This window comes from Pholcus phalangioides, unplaced genomic scaffold (genome assembly GCF_987345545.1).
Source record: "Pholcus phalangioides strain wild (caught in Gottingen) unplaced genomic scaffold, Ppha-v1.0 ptg000015l_1, whole genome shotgun sequence".
Classification (NCBI taxonomy): Eukaryota; Metazoa; Arthropoda; class Arachnida; order Araneae; family Pholcidae; genus Pholcus; species Pholcus phalangioides.
The window spans coordinates 53,852,911-53,877,117 of record NW_028301608.1 but is presented as its reverse complement, the minus strand read 5'-3'; the positions used below and the strand labels follow the sequence as shown (position 1 = coordinate 53,877,117).

Sequence of the window (24,207 nt, the reverse complement as noted above, 5' to 3'; positions counted from 1 at the left end):
TATTTGAGTAAAAAAATATCGAAAGGAAATACCTTTTATATGGCATTTTAATCAATTTCTATTAATTTAAATGCTTTTTTGAAGGTACGTAACTCAAAATTTCTCGGGAAGAAAATTTTATTCCTCCAAAGGTCGATCCTGCGCACGCCCCTGCTCACAGGCAGCCAAACCGTAAATCCGTCTCATTAAGCGAACGGGAAAATCGTTACTTTCACTATCGGTGAATACAAAACAAAGAAATAAATGCGTAGAGAATTAATTCACTTGTATCTTTCAAAATATTAGTCCCGACATGCTTAGAAATTAGTTTTTATTTTGTTCATTTTCGTCGGGGGAAAAAAAAAAGTAATTACGTTTTCATACGAGGTTGTTAATTACTATGTATACATGAGTAAAATATGAAAGGCTGTGGGGAAGGATATACGCATTTCGAAGAAAACAGGTAACCCATCCTGCTTCCGCCTAGTCGTGCTTAATGTAATACGAATATTCCCGTGATAAAATTTCGAGGAATCTCATGATATAACCTCATTTTCTTTATTTTCGAGCCTTTCTCGCCTCTCATTATTTGGAATATTTTTTCTCTTACAAAGCATGCAACGTCATATTTGATAGACAGCAACAGGAAATGCGCTCCTCGAATCGAGTTCCTCTTGCTAGCTTGAACGGTGGTTATTCCACTGACAACCTCCAGCGGTAACAAGTGACGATTTTCATCGACCATTCTTATTTTTATTTCGATTGAGTCTTCACCTTAACGCTACAAAAGAAAAAAATAGATTTCATCTCTACAGTGATGAGCGATCCCTCGTCGATAGTATGGACGTTTGTGGTGATGGTGCTACTGGTGACGACTGAATCGCAATGTCAAGATCAAAACTGGGGTAAAAAGGTCAAATGTTTCATCATGGATGAAACCGTCATTTGCCCGGGATGCAACACAAGGTCAGGTACGTGATGAGCTTAGCGATTTTTGTTTTTTGCGCTATTCGTCCTGAATATATTGCAGTCAGAAGCGGCCAAACGAGATTGGGGGGCTCCTTCTGTCTAATTAACAAGCAAAAATCTAGTAGGGGAATATCTATATAGATAAAAATCTAATAATTTTGAAGCAACAGTTTGACTGTGACCCCGTTAACCCATCTATTAAGAGTTCAACGAGTGTGATTATGCCCACCCAGCAAAATCTGCTTGATCATTTCCCTGATCAAAACCTCCAAACCTTCCAAATTTCGAATTTTTGTTCGAGTTCTTTTTCCCTTCACAAAAACATTTCCCTGACTTTTCTTAAATATTTGCATACTTCCCTTTTGACTTTTGCCAAATATTTTTCATCTTCCCCTTGTCAGGTGGCTGGGAACCCTGCAGTATCTCTGAAAAGTTCAGAACTTCTATGAGGTTAAATTTCCTTTAAGGACACTTTTGAAGCCTGTAGAAAAGGGCTCCAAGGTATTTCGATATATATCCAGGTCCGCAACTACAAACGGAAATTTACTCTGCCCCCGTCCCGTAATTTTGAACGGAAAAAGAGTAAATTCAGCGATCGGGGAACCAGACAACTCCCCTCACTTAGTTGCGGCTCTGCGTACATCAACGGATACTTCCAGTCGGCAAACAAAAATTTCGATGCTCCCCATGGATGTCCGTTACCGATGGGGCTTCCACTGTATTTCTTACCAGTTAATTTTAACCAACTATTGATCGGCAAACTCTACTTAAATGAACGCTTGTAGTCGTTCATTTTCTTCCCATAGGAAACGGTTTTAGTGGCATCAAGGTTACCTCTTTCAAATTGAGGATGTAAATCTTATATTTTTAATAAAATACAATCGTGAAATTTCTAGGTCGAGGATTTTAGTTACACAAAAAGCTCTGAGTGGAAATTACATTAATTCGAAGCTTATGATTTTCTTCCTTGTGCTTCCAGGTCTGTTCTGCCCAAGAAGTCCTAGAGACAAGCCCGAGTTCGACCCGTGCTTGGAAGAGACGGAAACAACGACCGAACTGTCAACAACGGTGACGACCATGAACGAGACATTACTGGAAGAGAGAACTGAAAATTGGGTGAAACCTTTCATCACAGAAATGCAAGATTCATTGTTGACAAGATCACGCATTGTTCTTTATATGTATCGGAGAATAAATCCGATATACATTAGAAGAAAGCGATTCAGAGGCATCACCTACAAAAGAAACAGGCGTTCGCCCTCAGAGGAATCAGGCCAAGACCTAGACACCTGCAACTGGACAGGAGATTGCCCTTGTCCACTCATGTGCTGTCCACAAGGGGATGGCTGTCCTAAACGATGTGTTATGGGAATCAGATCTCATCCCCATTTTCGGCCATATCCAGGGTAATTAACCTTTGTAGGCCTTATCTTTGGAAGTACTTCAAAAAAAAAGGTTTTGCACAAATTTTACCTCCTCCTAATAGTAGTAATATAGTAAAAATATAAATATTTTCGATTCAATGAAATATACCCCCTCAGTCACATATATAGGGCATTATGACATTTAAGTCGCAGCACCACATATGTACAATAGAATAAACATAAAACTGAAGTTATTTATGAAATTATTTCAAAGCCTTTTGTCCCATTTTCTTTTGCATCCCTTCTTCTATTTGTATTAAACAATTCAAATCTCTATTTGAAAAGTCTAAAAAGTCTTATCAGCAATAATGTATGGTATGCTAAAAACATAAGGAAAAGCAATTTTAAGAAAAATGTAATACATACCAGTCTTAGTGGATTATTTTCAGGGATCATAAAAAAAATTATGTAAACACGGCAGACAAAAATGAGCATATATGCTGTCTTGCAACCAAGTAATCAATGCACAGACTTTCAATCGAACCAACAAGAAAAAAAAAATGAACATGCCCACAATGAATTTGACATACAATATTTCAAATAGCAATCAGACCAGTATTTCTCAACCTGTCTGAACCCAAGAATCAATAAAATATCGGAAACAATTTAATGGACCAACTTAAATATAGCAAAAGTTTTTTTTAATCTACTTGAATATTAAACGCCCAACATACAATTAAAAACAAAATAATTCCATTTTCAAATCTGCTTGCTGACCCGCACATCTCCTCACTAATTACCCCCATTTTGAGGTTTAGAATTCTATTATAATATTGAGAGATGATTATACTGCATATTTAAACTTCATAGTATTACTAGAATAAGATATTGAGTACAAACATATGTGTGATGTTATCAGTGCTTAATTTGAAGAAAGGAATTGACCTTGTTGTAAAAAGGTCAATTATTTTAACGTTGAAATTTATATTCCCCTTGCCTTGATTTTTCTATCAGATAGCTGATTTTTTTTGTCAACCAAGATTTTTTGTGTTTTTTAAGACTTTCATAGAATAGACGTTTATGAAAATGTGGTACACCTCAGATCAATTGACATTAAAAAAAAATTAATATGATGAAAAAACTAATTTCTTCATTTTCTTGTGGACATCGTTTCAAGATTCTAAAGCTTGTGAATTCTTTAGTATGGTGGTTCTGAAACTTTTGTTGCTCTCAGCTCCCCCACTTGTTCTAATCATGGTGCATCTACAGCTTCCCAGAACACTTTATAAATAGTAGATATTTTCCCTTATAAAAATACCCCTTCAAAGCATAAATAGTCACACATAAATATTTTTAGCTTGTTGTGACCCCCACCCAAAAAGAGTTGGTGACACATCTAGGAGCTGTGATGCATACTTTGAGAAACACTGCTTTTAGTACGATGCATAGATTTAAAAAAACCTATTCTCGTTATACCCGGATTCTAGCTAGCATGTAATTTCAAAATATTTTTGATGAGATACATAACTGCAAGATGCTTTCAATGTGTTTTCATCTATTTTAAGCTCATGAATATTTACTTTAAATAAAAAAAACCTGCTATTTAATTGATAATGCTATTATAATATGTGGATAAAATAGGAACAAATCATTCAAGACAATGAAATTACTGACAGAAATACAACGGAAATTTTATAACTCGATGAACACTTTGGTCATATAGAAAAAAAAAAAAATGTATAAACTGGATTTCTTAAACATTCCATTCAATAACTAAGTAGACAGACAGACAGCTTCAGACTACAATGGAAAAATCTGCCAATGTGTGAAAAATAATTTTTTAGCTTACAACCTATGAGAACAGAGAGTACAGAAACATGTTTTATGACGTTATTTTACTAGCGAGATTTTTCTAGTTAGCATTTGATAGTTCCCCCCCACCCCAGTTTTTATATGTTTTTTGAAAGAAGAAAAACACAAGTGAGAAAAATAAAATGAGTGAAATCAAAATGATAGGCATCAGAAAACTTTTATATATATAAAACTTGAATCTGCTCAATAATAAATGTGAAACATCACTATATGCTCATCGGAATCTTACAATATCATATCACACAAAAGATATCTGTGTGGTTTTTTTTTAATTCTTATTGTCCAATATTTTCCCCAAAACCTAAGAATATAGACGTATGTGTGAGAAAGATGCTTCATCTTCAATAACCATAACGATCCTAAAAAATATGAATAGAATTTGAAATTATTGCAAAATAATTAACACAACAATTTCATTTTTTTGCACAAGAAAATACTACCCATAAGAAACACTATTTAAAGAAAATTTTTTTTTCAAAGAGTTTAACAAACAAATATTATTTGCCAAAGAAAACAAAACAACAACAATAAATTCTAGAAAGTATTAAAAAAAATTCAAGTTTATTTGATAAAAAAGAAAAGAAATAAGATCATTTATAATTGAAAATTATATTGAATGTTAAGTATATTGAATTGAAAATTAAATTGAATTGACGGGAAAATGCTTTCAGTCCCAAATTAATGTTTTTGTGGTTTTGTATAACTCAGAAGTGTCTTTACACAATGTAAAACACCAGAGGCAAAAATGCTTTCAGTCTGCTGTAATAAAGGAGGAAAGATAAGGCATAAGGAACAATGATCTTAGTCATGGTGAGCTGATGGAAAAATGTTCAGAGTCCACCCCATGTGCAATAGAAAAGGAATTTGTGACTTGTGCAGAAAGTAATACCAGATTTCTAAAGAAAAACATTTTTCGTCTCCTGAAAAATTTTGTTTAATGGACTGAAAGTTTATTCCCCACCTGCCTCGACCCCTTTAATTGATTATACCTCCTTTCGAGAAATAAAATTTTTTTGTTCAATAGTCATAAAAATAACTATCTAAGAAAAGCATAAACATCAAGTGCAAAAGTAAAGTTGTCTTGGAATATTGAAAAAAAAAAAAATTGCATTAGGACTGTATGTTGATGTAGCAAAAAAAATGGCTGCATTGAGAGTGCTATATCAACATATTTTAAAGATTTATAGGAGGAAAGGGGGATTCTATAAAACACAGATTTACATCTGCTTTCATAAGGAAGAAAATACAATATGATTTGAAGGAACAACTTCTGAAAGTTTTTAAACATGGAAATAGAGTTGAGTTTTTTTTCACCTCTCACTTATTGTAACTTACTACACATTTTCTTTATGAATCACATCCAATTGATAATAAGTGATAAAGTTCATCCTTATAAGACCAATCTACTAACACAAACTATAAAACTTTCCAAGAAATACAACACAAACACTGGTACAATGAAAAGTAATGAGTATAAGTAATGTTAGTAAAGCATGCACACTTGGAATCAGAATTAGTTCTGCCCTTACCCCATATGGCACAAATGTATGCTGTATTCATTTACGCTACAATGAATCAAAGGGGGGAGAAAAGGAGGAAAAAAGATTTAGCTGGTTAGTAAAACAAACATGCAAATTGAGAAGTATAATTGGCATGAAGACTTTTAAAAAAATGCTTACCCAATTAAGATAAACTCATAACAAATTTAATAATAACTAACACAAAAAAAATATAACATTTCACATGTATATGTTTCACGAAAAACATTTTTACCTATCCAAAATAACTACTCTCTCATTACCAATAAATTTTAATGTATATACAATGATACCTTGGCTTAGAAATTTTTTGGCTAATGAATACAGATTCAACTAACGAAGATTTTTGTTGACAATGATAAACAAACTAGAATGGCACAGCCACTTCATTAGAAGAAGGAATTTCCATGGCAATCATCATCAGAATTACTGTCTCTTGAGCTTGATCAATTTATGTCTGCCACAGAATCACTTTCCACACACACCTCTCTATTACCTTTTTGGAAAAATTTTGAGCTATTTAAACTGTACTCTAGATTTGAATGTTTTTAGAGTACAATAAACTGAGTGGCTCAGACATTCTAAGAGCTTATCTTTTTCATCTGCAACGATGTATGAGACAGAAATGAGCTGACCCCATCACAGAGAAGGGTGGCCAGATCATGCAACTGTGAAACTGAGATAAATTTCAATGAAAACCGGGACACATACTGCTAATTTCTTAATAAAAACCTGGACATCTTGAAAAATATTTCTCAGAGAGAAAATACAATGACGAATTACATGGCAATGGGTAAAATTGCCTATTGGTGATGAAGTCTGATCCTTGTCACATTCATACAACACCCACTGTAAATAATATCTAATCTATAGGTGGTGTTGGTCTTGTATGGTTTGTTCAGTTTATTTAGAGTCGAACTGCAAACTACAATACAATAGAAATATTGTGCAATTACATTGTATGGGCATCAAGTAATACTGTGTGATGAATAAAAAGACACTATATTGTGAATAGTGTTTGAGTTTCGGCAAAGGCTAATAGATAATATGAATTGAAAAACTGGAAAATAATTTTGTACAACGAAGCAAGATAGCTGCTCGAAAACCATGAAAATTTTCAGAATACTTTGAACAACATAACGAATAATAAAAAAGTAGTTCTTTCTATAAAGTAATCCAAGATCATTTTCACATTGGGTCCCGTGTCTCATAGGAGCAGTCCTGAGTTTCAGTACCAAGTTGACCACTTTGGAGCATTATGATGCGTAACATGAATTTTCTGTCAAAACTTGTTGCTGTGTTGATGACATCAACTAGATTCAAAGCTAAAAAAAGCGTAGTTCAAAATTTTGGAAGAAATTAGTTCTGCCAACTAAATATTGAAAAATAATTTATTTAATCTTTGATCACGTAAATTGAAAACTAGGACAAACAGGCATGCCAAAAGAACTTTTTTGGGACTGCACTTTTTAGCAAAAAAACAGGACTGTCCCGGTTTTCCTTGACATTTGGCCACCCTACAGGCCAAACATGGCCCTTGAAGCTATCTGATGTGGTCTGCAAAGCCAAGCATAATATATGAGCAATATGTAAGATCAGACCACTATGAAAAATGAAGGTTCCAACTAAGACAAATACACAGTTCTGAATTCTCTATAATTAAATATATCTGACCAGGAGTAGTGAGTTATTTGTGCAGTAAAATAGTGAGTATAATTATGTCTTTAACAAGGGTTCTTAGTATTTTAGAAACTTATCTGGCCAGCAGAGTCTGGAACCAATTAAACGATTTTCCGTAGAAACCTACAAGAAACTCTGTTTCAAGTAGAAAGATTTTTTCTAATGAATGTGATTCTGGAACGAATTATCTTTGTTAGCTGAGGTATTACTGTACATATATACTTATATTTACAAAACTCTCTGTACTTTTATAACAAACTTTACTGGACAGATTTTCCAAGCATTGATCCATTGCAATAAAATCCAAGTAAAAATTATTTTTTTTGCTGACGAAATATGGAACCGAAACTTTGAAATTGCATTTTTTAAATTATCTAATTTGTTTGTCAAAATGTTCAATTCATGATCTCAGAAGCTCTTAAAACATGATGTAAATTAATTTGCATGCCGATTAAAATTTGTTAAACTACTTTCAATATTTCAAATCAAACCTCTATTTAACAAACTTCTACTTGACAAAATTTTTCAAACAGCAAAATTTTAACTGAAATACTAACAAATTGTCCAGAAAATGGAAAATATAACATTGATTGCTAATTTTCTATTGTGTATTGGTTAACAAATTTACTATATTCTCTACATTTCTACCTCTAAATTTAAAAGTATATCACATCATTTTTTGTACACCAAGGACATCTTAGATGCATAAAATAGTGTTACATACTAACTTTTGTACCTCAAATGTTCTTTGATGGAGGATCATAAGAGATACAAGCTGATCACAAACCATATTTAATTTGAATTAAAAAATCCTTAGCAAAGTTTCACAAAGCTGTAGAAATGAAATTCACTACATTCCGAATTCTATGTACATTCCTATGTTTGAGATAATTTTTCAAGACATTGTAGACCAAGTCAACACCAAATTTTCTGCGACAATCTACTTTGATATGATTTTTTTGCTCATCAAAGACTGAAGTATAGCAGGAATCCCTCGATTTTCATTTTCCATATGTTATCACAAAAATGTACCAAAAAATTGCTTTGCTTTGCATGAGACTTTAACCACTCTTTTAAGTATGCAATAGCAAATATCTTCATAATTTATGCTACTATAAACTTTTATTGCAAGGATTTGTAAAGAAGCACTGCAAGACAAAATTATCCCTTGATTGACTAAAATAAGAGTTCTAGCAATCTACTGGCTGGCCACAGTAAAAGACAAGCTGAATGCACAGAAATTTTTCCAATGAACATTAATAATCACAAGCAACACAATGAAAACATTTACACTATTAAATTTTAGTCTGTGTGTTGCAAGATATCTATTCTTGAAATTATAAAAGGAATTGTGACTATTATTTTCTTAGGAAGAAATTACAAATAGGGTATAAGTAACTCAATTGAACTTAATAAAAAAGAAATGTGATTCCACACAGATACAAACGCATGCTTACATGTAAAGAGCTCATTACACCATTCGCAAGACTGGATAATCTTCCAGCAACTTTAGTAACTCCATCTCTCACTCCTTCTTTGATGTCATAGAGATTTGGGCTGCTGAAGGATGACATGTTTGAATTCCTGGCACTCAACGAATCACCACCACCAAAAAAGTCTTCACTGGAAATGCTACTGGATCCTTCAAATCTATTCAGATTGGCTCTTCTTTCAAACTAAGGAATTAGAAAAAAAGTAGTAAAATATTCAAGATTCAAATATCCCAAGAAAGCTGCAAGATTTTTTTTTCATTTTGAAAATTAACCTCTTTACAATGACAGCCATAATATTGCATTCAAACACCAATGGAATAAATTCAAACAAGTTCCCTGTGTTTTTTTCTCTCTTCACCATCACAAAACTTTACAATATAACCCTTGCTTTTTCTTTCTCTTTTAACTTCTGATTTTTTCCCCCACACGTTTCTATACATGTAAGAGGAAAAGAGAACACATAGGGTGAGGGTGAAAAGAGGACTAAAAAATTAACTTATCTACCTTATCTATTATTTTTCTTTTTATATTTTGTTCTTTTTCTAACGTGCAGTTAGGTAAGGACAAGGCTACCAGATTTATCACCAATCCATCAAATACAGATAATCTGAATTTCTTGCCAAAACCTTGTACATGAGGTGGTTAAAAACATTTCTGAGAAATCAGATGTTCTGGAATTTTGCGATTCTGGAACAGCAAAAAATATTTTTCCTATTATTTTTCTTCAGCCACCATGTTAAACAATTTGCCTGCTGCGACTTCCGATTTTATTTTTATAAAAGCAAAAACCGCTTGAAACTCAATGGATATAGAGCCATACAAGTAGACTCTCACCAATCTGGCACATATCGGTCCAAGGTTGTGCTGGATTACAGAAACCTCAGGATTACTGGAATGTGGTTTGGGGAGGGGGGGGGGGAAAGAACTATTTTAAATAATATAAGATTCCTTACACAGGCATGCAGAGACTCAAATATTTTCCTGTTCTAACCCCTCGAAGGGGGCCTGCCGGAAAATGCTTGCTGGATTAGTGGACAAGCCAGACTATAGAAAGTCTACTGTATAAGGAAATTTTTCATTTTAGGTGAAGAAAATGTTTTCCATTATTTAAAAAAAATCAAAGAAAAATCTTGTGATCAAACCATAATTTTTATGAAAAGAATTTCAATTCATGTGTAAAAATCTTTGCCATAAAAAATTATACCTCTGCATCATGGCCTGAACCAAAGTATTGTTGAGAGGAAATTGCTTTTGCATTTCCAAACTTCCTTTGGGCTTCATCAGAAAGAACTGGTTGAGGAATGGAAGATTTACGTTCCCTATATAAAACACATGTAAATATCAATAGGCAACATCTAATTATCAATTTCTTTATGAGCTACTGAAGTGAAACAAAAATGAAGTGAAACCTTCAAAAATTGATGTACTTACACCAGATTCTTATTTTTCTTATGACAATTTTTTGCAAAATATATTCCACATGTACCATATTTTAACATATATAAGGAATCCCTTTTTGTCAAAAATTATGTCCCAAAAATAAGGGGGGGGGGGGGTTCTTATACATGGATGGTATTTCAGATATTAACAAATTACTCTATTCCTTACAATTTATATGATAGTGACTATATAAACTAGTTGATACAGCTTATTGCGATATATCAGATGAAAGTGATGAAGAATCTAATGGTTTCTATGATAAATAAAAAATATCTTTTTTAAAAATAGAGATAAAAAAATATCCTATTTAACACTAGAAGGAGCACAACTGGTCATTTTACAGTGATAATTTTACAATGAAAATCGACCACTGGTCATTTTGACCAGTATCAATCCTAGTGTTAAAATATTTTGAAATAAAAAATGATGAAACTTCAAATTTTAAATCCAAAAAATCAGGGGTTTCTTATGCACAAAGGTTCCTTATATACGTTATTTATACAGTAATTAATTTAAAAACCCTTAATACAGTAATTATTTGAGCATTAGCACAACAAAAATAATATGTTATAAATAAACTTTAAGCAAAAACCATGATATTTTGTATGAGAAAAAAAGTTCGCAAAAATATGCTTACGAAGTGTCTTTAATTGAAGAGGCTAGTATGTCAGCTTTTCGTTCTTGAGACCAAGAATCATTTTTGCTACCAAGATCACTCAAACGGTCTGATGATGATCTCGAAAGAAATGGACTGTCACCATACCTATGAAAAATATTTCTGATAGCTAATGTATCAAGCATTGAAAAAATACTAACAAAACCAGTCAATTCATTGATTTTAGAACATATAGCTAAAAATAAGAAGCATTATAGCCAATATCTGCTGTAAAAGGTAAATTATTTATATGTTCGACTTTATATACAGAGGGGGAAAAACAAAGAAAGAAACCTATTTACTTTGGTGGGCCACTAGTGAAGCTGAAAAATTCAAAATCATCTTCTAGCTCTAGATCATGGGTTTTCGGAGCCGTTGCACTTTCTTGGGTAATTACTTTCATCTCAGATGAAGCTGAGTGGGCAGTGAAACCAGTTCTCGCACCAAATCCCATTCCCAAACGTTCCAACTGCTCAGCTTTACGAGGATCAGCCTGTCTGAGCTTTTCTTCAGTTTCTCTCTGGCGCTGCGAGATATCTTTGTATGCTAATCGGATTGATGCTCTATAAAAAAAATTAATAATCATTTTATGTAATTAAATAGTATGAGTAGTGAATCCTCTTACGAAAACACATAAATGCAAAATAAAAGTTCCGAAATTTTAAAAGTTTGAATTTCCATATTTTTTTGCAGCTCTAGCTGCAAAATCATATTTGAATTTTTTTCAAAAAAGTTCCTTTCACAAAACCAAGAAAATAATTTAGTCAAATTCCAATTTTGACACTTTAAATGACTATCAAAGTTGAGGGGGGGGGGGGAAACTATGATGGCATCAAATTTAAAATCTATATGAAGACAAAATATACTGTATTTTTGTTAGATAGTCAAGACTGGCTTTTTGATAGTAATTGTAAATTCATTGAAAACCAGCTATGAAAATAGAAATATTTACTGTTGTTTTTCCTCTTCTGCAGGAGTCAAGACCGCTGCAGATGGAGCCTCAGAGTTAGTGACTAACTGTTGCCTGAGCTCATCTGCTTTTTGGGCTTCTTTTTCAATGTCACTGAAATTAGCATTAACTTTTTGGGCACCCAATCCTCTTCTAGCTCCAACCTGCAAGATAAAAGATGATAAAGAGAAACATGAATATATGTCTAGTGCAATTTCAATGCAAACTTATGTGTATGTGTATAAATGTCACAAAATTATAAACATTCAAAAATACTTGTATTTTTATAGCAATTATTCCAATGAAATTTTATTCACTAGAGTGATGACAATAATTTTTTAAAACTACACCATATATATATATAATCTCAAAAAATTTAAATGTCGATATCAACATTTTCCTCCAATAAAAATTAGTTATTCATTGAACTTTCTAAAAATTATTTCTCAACACATTCAAAATTTTCTGAACTTCCAAGCAATAAAAAAATCCGACATTCAATTGATGTTATAATTTTCCTGGCATGAAACTTATTCAATGATCATGGTTTTGAAAAATATCAAGACATAACATAAAACTTTGTGATAGAAAAAAGCAATTCACAAATTTTAGGTTTACCAAGCTGCACATAAATTTAATATTAGATCCATCGAATTAGAAACAGGAAATAAAAACTGACATACTTACTACCAAATGAAAGTCTAAAATCATTTGTTTGTGATTGCAAGCAAATAAAGGGAATTTTTTCTCAATATGCTTTTCCTTACAGTGACATGGAAAATCAATCAGGCAAACTATATGGATTACCTATCTAATCATACAATCACAAACACTCCATGAAACGAGTCAGCTGATTCACATATTCAAAATTTCCTTGGTAAATTTACTTACTGTCTTCTTGCTACCGACTACTTTCCTGCCAGTTATAGATGATTTGAATGCTTCAGTTTTCTGTGTATCACTTAAATTGGGATTCATCAGTCCTTCCATTCTCGGACCTAAATTTAAAAAATAATTTCATGTAGGAAGTCATATGGATTTAGCTATCTATATAATGTTTATAAAATGAGTATGACACATTTTAAAAAATTTCTAAAACAAAAGGAAAGGGGAATATTCTGGAAACCGTTGATGAAATACTTTAACAAAGTTGAGAAGGCAAAGACAAAAATTCTCTCTCTAGTGCTATCTTTTTATCACATCTCACAATCAAAATCACATTACTGCTTATCTCTGGGCCAGTAATTAAAATAATTGAAGGAGCCAAAACTATAAATATTATTTTTCACAGTTTTAACAGATTTTATGGTTATTTGAAAAAGGTTTTTCTAAAAAAATGAATCAAAAGTTTCAATTCATTCTAAAAAAATTCATATTATGAAATTTTCATCTTTAGCAATTACTGTTACAGATTAAGAATACAATGTTTCTTCTCTGGCAAAGTGGAATGCAAAAACCATCTCATTTTTAATTTGTAAAATCAACTGGAAATAAGTATAAAACTTTTACAAACAATAAAAATAAAAACTATATGCGCTGGCGACAATAAAAATTTCCAATATGGTACAATGTCAACAGAATAAAAGACAAAAAAATAAAATAAGTGGTACAGGAGAACCTTCACTCTTCAGGTTCACTTACAGGTGAACTCTTCACTGAAATAAAAAGGATTGAATGCATTTCTGATATAAATGAATATCTCTACATCAAGCTGTTTTGCATCGTGGGAAAATTTGAATAATTTTATTCATAAAATGTTGCACTATGTTGCACATTACTACTAGCTCACAAATCATTCGCGACATTTCTTTGGTAACTAACCCTTAGACATACCCCCTCAGCCTCTTGCATATCTTTGTATATGCACATGTAAAAACATTTCAGGTATAGTTTCACTGTGTCTATGTACTTACGAAAATTTGATGATCAAGATATATATATACATTTAATAATTTTGATTAGAGAAAGATTTTTTTTCATTGGCACTCTTCCGTTATAACCATATTACACATTTTGGACACCAAATTGACACATTTTGGGTTGCTTTCATTTCATCTCATTAAATGATATTCGATTCACTTATGTCAACAATTTCTATATTTAATAACTCAACTGCTGACAGGAGTGGATCATCACTGAATTTTGTTGAATATTTGTGCCCCAGTTGTTTCAGTACAATAGGCAAATGCTTACAATAATGAAATTTTCATAATCATAAGCATTCACCCATTGCACCGAAACAACTGAGAAATATTTACCAAAGTTCAAAGTGAAACAATCATCTTTTCCAGAGAGGACAACTTACACAATTCGCTATCCAACTTGTAATCACTTTCTTTGTTATTGTTATTTGAGATGATGGTAGAACCATTCTGAGCATTCTCACCAGTTGCACTCTTCTCAAAGTTAAGCTGATCTTTAAAGAAATCCTCTTCTTTGTGTTCAGGAGAACTTGGATGCTCCACATGCTGGGCCTCAATATGCAGCTGAAAAATAAATAAAACCTTTAGAATAAATATTAATGTTGAATAGATGTAATGTTAATATCATATAAATCTAATTTTTGCTGAAGCATATACAACAAATTCAGAATATTTTTCATTCTGAATTTATTTCATTCACATCAGGGCTTGAAAGTTAAAAAAAAAAAATTAGCGGCTAGCCACAAGCATATTTTTTCCTAAAAAAAAATTTTTTTTAACTTTTCCTGAACTCTCCTGGAGTACACTTTTTTTCATGTTAGTATGCCACTGATAAAAATAGTCAACCAGAACTTTTGGATTTTCCTTAGACTGTTTCAATAATTATACACAGAAAATTTTACGGGAGGGAGCAATACTAATTTCAGTTGCCTTGGTGAACTGGTACCCTGGATTTTTCAAGCTCTGACTTGTATCATAATGTGGCTGGTACAGTCTACACTTATTTTTTTTATGAACTGGAATAGATATCTAGGTTGTGGTGTTGCAGGGAATTTTTCTCTAATAGGGTTGTTAATAAATGGAATAACTAATCCCCGGGGTGGTAAATTCTAATACAATTGATACATTTAAAAAGAAATATGATAAACATGTTGGGGTAAATCGAGAAGCTATCCATACTTAGAATAAGACAACCATAAATATTTTTCATGGGCATTGTGTAATATTTTATCATGTATATATAGTCTTTAGTTTTTGATTGCATTTGTAATTGGGTTGCTGTATTTTTGAAATATATGACATCCATATTTGCTATGGAAATCTTTTTCTCAGCCACCTCATTGGGCATTTTGCCCTGTATTTGTTTTTGAACAATAAGTTCGTAAAATCAAAAGATTGGACAGATGTTCAAAAAACTAGAATAAGGACCAGAGGATTAGTTTGTAAAAACATGTCAATTCATAAATTGGAGGTTTGTAAAATCAATGTGGACTTCATATTAGGTGCTTATATTTGTTTTTTTTTAAAAACTACATTCAATACCAATAGATTAAAAAATCTTTGTCTTTGCAAAATTCATAAAAAATTGTATTTTTATCCCAGTGTCATGCTAAATAGCATATAAACTATAAACATATTATACGTGAAAAGCAACTGTATAGTGATTTTTCACTCTTTTCCCACATATTATGCATTAATTTAATACACATAATAATGTATAAACAGCTATGTTTCAACTTCTCCTGTGTATCGGTATCCCAATAGAATGCTTATGAAATCCTGTTCACCTTAGTTCCATGTAAACGCATGGCAGCAGCAGCTTGCTGATGTAACTTTTCTCTATACAATTGAGCAGCTCGGCTGTTGTACTTTTGCTGAGCATCTTTAGTCGTACACCCATGCTGTTGGAAAAACGATAGCTGGAAGAAAAAAAGGTGAATATTGAAATATGAACTTTAGATATGTTAATACAATGCAATATACTATTACACTAAACAATTAAAATTGTGTGGCATGAAAATATGCAATTCTAAATGATTTTGATCTACACAAATATCACTAAGTAAAAGTATCATTGGCTCTGGTTTTTTGAGATACTTTATAAACATTTAAAAAGTGCTTTAAGAGCGTTATTACATGCAGAAAAAATGATAAGGACAAAAAAACATTACCAGAGAAAATGGCAGACAGCGATGCTGGCTGACTACTGTTGGACAATTGTAAAAGATGCTTGTTATGTACAGTAAAAGTGCAATGCGAATCAAAGTAACATCTCAGATGCCAATAAACTAACTACTGCGCTAAAATACATTTGCGTTAGTCTGGTTTTTTAATGTATTTTTTTGTTCTTTTTCTTTGTGTTGTGTTTCATGAATATTAATGTTGTGTATCTATATATTGGCAAGGTTCCTGTATATTTGTGGTGTTGTTTCCCTGTATATTTTGTTTTCTATATACTTATGTTATTTCAGTGTGTTTGTAGAGAAACATGTCTTCACCACTTGTTCATACAATATGTACTGAAAAGTGACAGTACGAAGAGATATTGATGTTTGGGAAAGGACGTTCGCCCTCACAAGGAATCAAACTCTGGTCTCTCTTATGCCGGACAAGTGCTCTACCTCTACGCCAGGGGTCTTCAATATTCGGGCCAATCAAATTTTCCATGAAGCCTGTGGGCCGCCCAGTCATATACATGATATTCTTGGTTATTAAACAGGGTTCGCCAAATTTTAATGAACATTTTATTAACCAAATTTCTTTCATTAAATTTGAATTTTTATTTACTTTTAAATAACTTTGCTCCATTAATCAATTAATTTTTTTTTCATGAAATCTGAAATTTGTCCCAATAATTCTGAATTTTTTTTCATTTACTTTAAATTTCCATTATGAAATTATTTCTTTTCAAAAAATTCTTAATTTTTTCATGAATATTACTTTTAACAATCCTGAAATTACTTGAGAATTCTGAAACTATTTCTGTCAGTAGTTCTGCAATTATTTCTTCTGTAATTCTAAAAATTTTTCATCAATTATGAAATTATTTTTTTCAACTCTTTGTGTATTAAATGGACGATTTCTGAGAAAACTGTAGCAAATTCAGTTTTCTTATGGTCAAATTGACGTTCAGTACACCAAATATACATAAGAAAAATAAATGTTCTTGTTCTGGATGAAGAACCAATCAAAATTTGTTGTTCAGTGTTATCTTTCACGATATTTTTAAAAATACTTAGTTAGGAAAAATAGGAAGCACTAAAGTGTTATACGAATCTTACCGCAGATGAGTTTCCACCTATCTGCATGGCTCTCAATTGCAACCATGTCCAATTAGTATCCAGTTGAGTAGAGCGTACAAATGACAAATGAACTCCAAGGGACCGATGCACTGCAGAGCAGTCCATACAGATGAAGACACCATAAGTAACACTGGCCCATGTTGGGTTTTTGGCACCACAATCAAAACATACCTGAAATATTCAAAAGAAAAAACTGATTGCCATAGATTTTTGATTCACTGATGCAATAAGAAATTCTACAACTGGATCAAGAAAAATGGAAAAACTTGATTCAAATTTCAAGATTTTGTCCTATGGCAAAGAAATAAATTTCTTTGTTATGAGTATAAATAAAGAACTACTCGAGTAGCCATTAAAATATAATTACATTACATTTGTAAAAGGAGCTGCAAATCAGTGTTTTTAAACCTGTGGTCTGCAAATACTTTATAAAGGATCGAAGAGATCATTTTCATTTACTACATTGCACAAGTTCTTTAAAATTGTAATTGTACGAGTTATTTAAAATTGAAATTGCATTATGTTCTTCGAAATTGTAATTTCAATTTTTTATGAATAAAATGTATTGTTTCTTATAAATTGCATTTAATGGAAAAGGTGTTGAAATTGACCCTCTGATGATAAAGGAGATCCACGAAGCATCGACTTTCACTACACGAGGTCCATGACCCCAAAGTAGAGTGTTTTACATTGTTCTGCAACAAACCCTCGTGAACTGGAAATATTGTGTAGTAAAAATTCCTGTTCCCAAATTCAAGGCGCGAGTGTGAGCCAATCTCCTCGTTACAAAGTCTTGCCACAAGAAAGCAACAGGCTTACAATGGTAAGAGATCTTCAATCATTACATTACATTCATAATTGGAAAAATATATGGGAGATGGTAGCAATATAACAAACATTACACGAAAACAAACTTCACATCAGGGGGTTCACAACACGTACACACATGTTGCACCATGTACCAATTCGTTCTGCATAAGAATGAGGACGAGGTGCGTGTGTGGTTTGTAGTAGTAAAAATTGTCATAATAGTGTTTTCCATATTTTTCTTAGAATTCTTCCAGATTCAATTTAGCATTGATTTCATAATAAATTTGTGATTCGATTGGTGTGAAAAATTCTGAATGCAAAAAAATTGAAAAAACAAACAAAACAGGAAACCTTGCAGCTTTGTTAGCAGCCTCTTAGTGAGGGCTGTGCATAGATATTTAGGCTAGGAAGCCACAAAATTGTTTTGGCACCGGCAGTCTACGAGACTCTCACTATACCAGTGACGCACTGGAACGAATATTATGACTATTCCATGAAAGAACAACCCATAGGAGCTTCTAGGGCAGGGTGGGTCAAGAGCAACAAAATGAACTATTTATGGTGGCTGATGCCATCAATGTTATGGTGAATGGTAAATCAAAATTGTTTGACCAAAATATTTTCAGCCTTCTTAATCTGAAAACTTAAACCAATTTGTTGTTTATTCAATGTGTTCACTATTTCGTGAAGAAAGCCTTCAAAAAAGAAGTTGATATACACCTATAAAGGGGAGGAAATGTTTAAGGGTGGTATTCACAGACAGGGTTTAAACTAGTCAAAATTTTTTGATAGGAGATTGACACGATTGGTCAAAAACCTAAATTTAACCAATCCATGTCGATAGCTTATAAAAAAATTTTTCTTTCTTTCTTTCAAAACGAGCACAACACTCTATCACCCTCTACGTGGGCGATTTACTACCTAGTGAGTTGTGCCGGAAGTGTAACCGTGTGTACCTAACAGTCTGAGTGCATAGTGTAAAAGTATAAAACTATATATGTAGTGTTGTGTTTGATTTTTCAGTGCTTCTGCCATCTATATTTTAGAAGTGAAGTGAGTGATGTGTTACGATTGAATTACATTTGTACTGTTTGTAGGTCTGTTGCTCTCTGTGGCGAGAATTTTCAAAGGGGAGATCGGCTCGCATTCGCACCTTGAAGTTGGGGACCACAGAAAACAAATTTCAGCCGACCACCACTACGGTGACGTTCAAACCCAGGACCTCACGACACGAGTCTGTCACTATGACCACTCGACCACCACAGCGGCTATCAAAAAAATTTTTTTTTTTTTTTTTTCAAACCGAGCACAACTCAGGTCTATCGCCATAGGCGATTTACTACCTAGTGAGTTGTGCCGGAAGTGTAAGTGTGGGTGTACCTAACAGTCTGAGTGCGTATCTAGTGTTGTGTATGATTTTTCAGTGCTGCCATCTATATCTCAGAAGTGAAGTGAGCGATGTGTAATGACTGAATATTTGTACTGTTTGTAGGACTGTTGCTCTCTGTGGCGAGACTTTTTAATGGGGAGATCGGCTCGCATTTGCGACTCGAAGTTGGGAACCACAGAAAACCAACTACAGCCGACCAGCATATCAAAAAATTGTAAATATAGTTTAAACCGTGTTGGTGAATATCATATTAGCCTTACACAGTCCATGTGAACAAAGTTATTTCATAACTTGCTGTGGCCCACGTGCCGCAATTTCAAAATTTTCAAAATTTTAAACCATGTAATGAGATTTTGAAAAAAGATACTGGATCACAACTTTTAATAAAACGAATCTCAATTGGACTTGAGCTATACCCAGGGCTTGACAAATCGCGGGCGTTTGATTACAATGGCAATTGGCACCTAATTTTCTCAAAGCATGATAACTGAATCAAAGTCCGAAGGTAAGTACATAATATCAGAAATCATATCAGCCTGTCAGTAACATGGGAAGAGGTTCTTAAGCTGAGGCGGCTCTTAGGCCATGTGATCTCATGAAGGTGTCCGTCTTCAAGCGGCACCAAATCAAAGTTCAAAATAAAGCTTTGCTGATCAAAAACACATGGTTGGGACACCAAAAATAGAGCAGCACAGGAGAGATTTATTTTCTCGAACTGCTCCTGTTGACAAGTTCAAGAATACATTATTTTTGGACAGATTTTGATGGTGAGAGAAAATCATCAATAATTTTTGGCAACCAGAAATTTTTTTGGATTCATCAAGCCTTGGGCCATACACAGTTTCATGAGTGACCTTTTGGCACTTACATAGAAACAAGTATACAAAGTTCAATTAAAAAGACTTGGGTATGATAAAAAAACAAGAGACTTCGGTGTAGGGTAAATGTGATTTATGCTATTATTTTTATACTGAGTATCATGTTAGATTTGAGTTCAAGGGCAACATTTGGCCTGGGGCCTTATGTTGAGCATAGGCTACATAGCCTACACCTATTCATTTAAAAATCCTCATACTTGAGTATGCTGTAAACAGCCCCCCCCCCCTTAATGGCCACCCATTTTATGGCAGAATAGAAATATCATGGCAACAAACCCATTTAAATGATATGATGCCTACAGTAAAATTTCATCATAAAGATAATCTCGATATAATGAGTGATTTGCTGTTGATTGTCAGAGCTAATGTTACAAAAAACATTCGCTTACAATAAGTCCCTTATAATGACAATTTTTCCAGCGATTGTGAGTGAGGTTGTTATAAAGGGCGACCACAGCGACATTTTGCCGCTGTGGTGGTCGAGTGGTTATAGTGACGGACTCGCGATGCGAGGATCCGGGTTCGAACCCCACAGTGGTGGTCGGCTGAAGTTGGTTTTCTGTGGTTCGCAACTTCAAGGCGCAAATGCGAGCCGATCTCCCTGTTAAAAAGTCTCGCCACAGAGAGCAACAGTCCTACAACGATAAATCATTCAATCATAACACTTCACTCATAGTTAGGAAAAAAAAGAAAAAAAAAACTGGTGGCAGATGGCAGCACTACACATAACAAACATTACACAGAAACAAACTTTACGTCAGGTTGCACTACACGTACACGCACATTCCCGCATGTACCGATTCGTTGGGGGGTTCCGTGGGGGGGGGGGTGCATTTGAGGTGTAGCAGTAGTAGGTAGGGTCTCCAAAAAATGGCTCGGGGTTCCATGATGTTCTTAAGTCAGCCACCTCGTTGGGCAATTTGCCTGTTGTGGCGTTGTATTTGTATTAAAGGACTTATACTGTATTTCAGACCCCTGCTATATGATCATTCCTCGGATATGGTGACGGACACCATTTTCATCATTCGTTTCTCATTGGACTAAAACCCCCGTAGAGAAATGGAAATCAAGCTAGGGAAAAAAATAAATTTCTAAAGCCAGGACTTGCAATAGATGCAGTTTTGTACCATTGGTTTAGGGTTACCAGATGTCCTCCTTTTTGATGTCATTTCAAGTATCCTCTTACGTTTCACCCTTCTTGTACTCATCTTGAGGTTTCTGGAATTAATTTTTTACCAGGGAGAATTTTTTTTTTCTTATTTAAACATATATCTATTGATTGATATGAGAGTTTTTGTGAAGTGACCCTCGCATGTTCACCAATCACCGTCAAAATTCCCAGAAAAGAACCCAAGTATCCTCCAAGCAGGGTAGATGCTATTTTAACCATGGAATTAGCTTACACCAGAATAATATGAAAAAAAAAAGTAAAAAAAAAAAGCTTTGGAAGAAGAAAACTACAATAACCACTTTGACTTCTTTTTGTTTGTATAGTGGTGCCATCTGTTGTGGAAATTAGGTAAACTGTCATTAACAAGAGCAAGCAAGAGACGCAAGTGTCTTTCTAAATTTCTTTTCCCGGTAATCCTAGATTGGTTTGCTTCGGCAAGAAGTTACCCGTTTCCCGAGAACATTTGCAAGAATTTTCCTATTGTTTTTACAAGTAAAAGTTCGAGAAGCTACAGAACAACTCGGACTCATCAATTAACTTAAAAAGATTCAAATGGTTTGTTGAAATATTTTCATGTGCTTGAAAAGGGAGATTCAGCTAATGATATATGCCAGGAATAGCTAATAGCTAACACTGGGCCGGGCACGCCAGCTGTATGCGGGCAATATTTGAGGAGTTGAAACGTTTCAGCAAAACCCACCAAACACTGATTGATCAGCTTTCCCAAAAGATGTAAATTCCTAATGCAAAACCTGGTATAATATTTCCTTTGTTATTTTAATTACGTATCTATGCAATAGTTATGTACTTTCAAAGCATCTTGTATTGTCAGAATTTCGTTAATTTGCAAACAAAGAACCATTACAGCTATTGTTAATACTATATTTCACAATTTCTCTAGGGACACCCCCCCCCCCCTTTACGGACGAATAATTCTTTTTTCGTACCGCGAGTGTCCGCAAAAGAGGGATTTTACTATATATTACGTAATATTTATTGTTACTCCAAGGGGAATTGATGAATAAGAAAGTGCTCATGTTATCTGTCAATTCCAACCACTTATTTATCAAACAACAACGACATCTTCAAAGAGATCGATAATATAATGTTTTAATGATAAGAAAACACCACATTTGACAATTAGGACAAATAACTTGCCCCAGGCGGAACGGAAAAAAAAAATGCCTGATTGAACCGAGGCATGAGGACCAACGAATTTTTTTTATAACAGACACCAACAGCGTTAACGTTAAGTACACGTAGTAGATGTTATCACAGCTTCATGTGGAAACAGCTGTTTAATTAATTAAAAAAAAAAGGAGAGAAAACGCTGACTTTCACTATCAAAGCCCTTCCTTGTTGATGGTGAAATAAATACATTTAAAAAAAAATAATAAAAATCAAGTACAGATTCAATTATTAAATAATAAGTATTTACGGTACAGTAGTACCATGCATTTAACTCACTTTATTTGAAGGTATACCCCTCAATCTTTTGAATACAGCAGCGATATCATTCTTACACAACTTTGCGTCCGCCATCACTCTCACAAGCTGACGTATGAAAAGGGAAGAAAACGTAAACAAAAAAATTCACTTCATCTCACTTTTCGTGAATTGTCAGAGGGGCAAATAATCATAATGAAATATTTTTTTTCCTTGTTTAAAATTTCATTTTAAGTAACCAAAAACTGCAAAATATTATTTACATGCAATTTTAATAATTGAATGAACTTGGAATATAAGCATTTTCAATGTGAAAATCCTTGCGCAAGCTTTGTGACTATTATACTGTAGTCACTTTTGCTGCCAGGACATTGAGTTCAACCTACAGTTTAACTCTATAAAAACCAATCCGGCCGTAGACGGCTCTACATGCAAACAGCCAAACCGCTCGTAGCCGGCCGAGATGGGGGGTATGGGTATATAAGACATTTTTGTGAAAGGGCAGGGAGGGATGATTGACAGCTGTCGTCAGAGGCGGGAACGAGAAAGACAAGCGTATACGCCCCATCAGTTGGATTCCGGAAGCTCCACTTCGATAAAGCTGACTGTTGTTTGCAACAATACAACAAAACGAGAGGTTACACTATCATGTTGTTACCCACGACGTTGGCGAAATAATTTTGGGAAAAGAATTTTAAAATTATCAAGATGTGTTAAATTTTATTGCTTATAATAGATTATATTGTTTAGATATTTAGAATTTATGGTATCTTGTACTTTTGCGATTGTTGCGTTTTCCTGGAACTTGACTTACAATTAGAGCCAGCTTATGTGCAAAAAAAAGGACACGCAGCATCAAATAATTTTGTTTTATCAGTTGCATACCAACACAATTTATTGAGCCTGTCATAACAGGTGCTCTATCTGAACAAAATCCTGGCAATTTATTAATTGGAACATTGCTAGATTTCCGAAAGTTCGGTGTCATTTGTGTAATGTTATCTGTACCGAACTTCTGAAAGCCTCCATCTTCTGAAATTTTCAGAAAATGTTTTATTCTTTTTTATTACAATTATGGCGATACTCTCATGAAAAGAACTTTCCTTTACCCAAAATTCGGAGAAGTATTTTATTCCTAATAAGATTTTTAGAAGTGAAAATGAATTTTAATGTACTATTGTAACAATTATTGTTATGGGGATGATGCCCCTCGTATCGAATGAAAAACATGAAAAGATTCTCTACATAAGCTGAAATGAATTTTTACTGTGAAACTGGGAACGGTCCTGATTGAAAACGTTCACAACCTTGAGACTCCTTTCCTAACGGCCATATGCTTCGCAAGTTCT

General features: G+C 33.6%; 2 protein-coding genes across 8 annotated transcripts; one reads left to right on the top strand and one right to left on the bottom strand.

The window, feature by feature from the left end:
- The first annotated feature begins 426 nt into the window (after nt 1–426).
- Nucleotides 427–2,562, top strand: LOC149076232 (uncharacterized). The gene is made up of 2 exons (XM_089243806.1): nt 427–950; nt 1,928–2,562. The coding sequence occupies exons 1-2, from the start codon at nt 797–799 to the stop codon at nt 2,356–2,358; spliced, it is 585 nt and encodes a 194-aa protein (XP_089099932.1). The 5' UTR covers nt 427–796; the 3' UTR covers nt 2,359–2,562.
- Nucleotides 2,563–4,325: 1,763 nt separating this feature from the next.
- Nucleotides 4,326–23,197, bottom strand: ArfGAP3 (ADP-ribosylation factor GTPase activating protein 3). 7 transcript variants are annotated; one of them, XM_089243800.1, is made up of 12 exons: nt 22,880–22,995; nt 17,143–17,334; nt 15,649–15,780; nt 14,245–14,425; nt 12,831–12,937; nt 11,943–12,103; nt 11,293–11,553; nt 10,973–11,113; nt 10,100–10,214; nt 8,860–9,078; nt 5,714–5,749; nt 4,326–4,543 (listed from the first exon to the last, which is right to left on the bottom strand). In XM_089243800.1, exons 1-11 carry the CDS (start codon nt 22,952–22,954, stop codon nt 5,741–5,743), a joined length of 1,593 nt encoding a protein of 530 aa, XP_089099926.1. In that variant the 5' UTR covers nt 22,955–22,995; the 3' UTR covers nt 4,326–4,543; nt 5,714–5,740. The 7 variants fall into 7 exon arrangements, with proteins under 7 accessions (XP_089099926.1, XP_089099928.1, XP_089099931.1 ...); XM_089243802.1 differs by having other exon boundaries at nt 10,973–11,098; XM_089243805.1 differs by having other exon boundaries at nt 10,973–11,098; nt 14,326–14,425.
- Between the last annotated feature and the right edge of the window lie 1,010 nt (nt 23,198–24,207).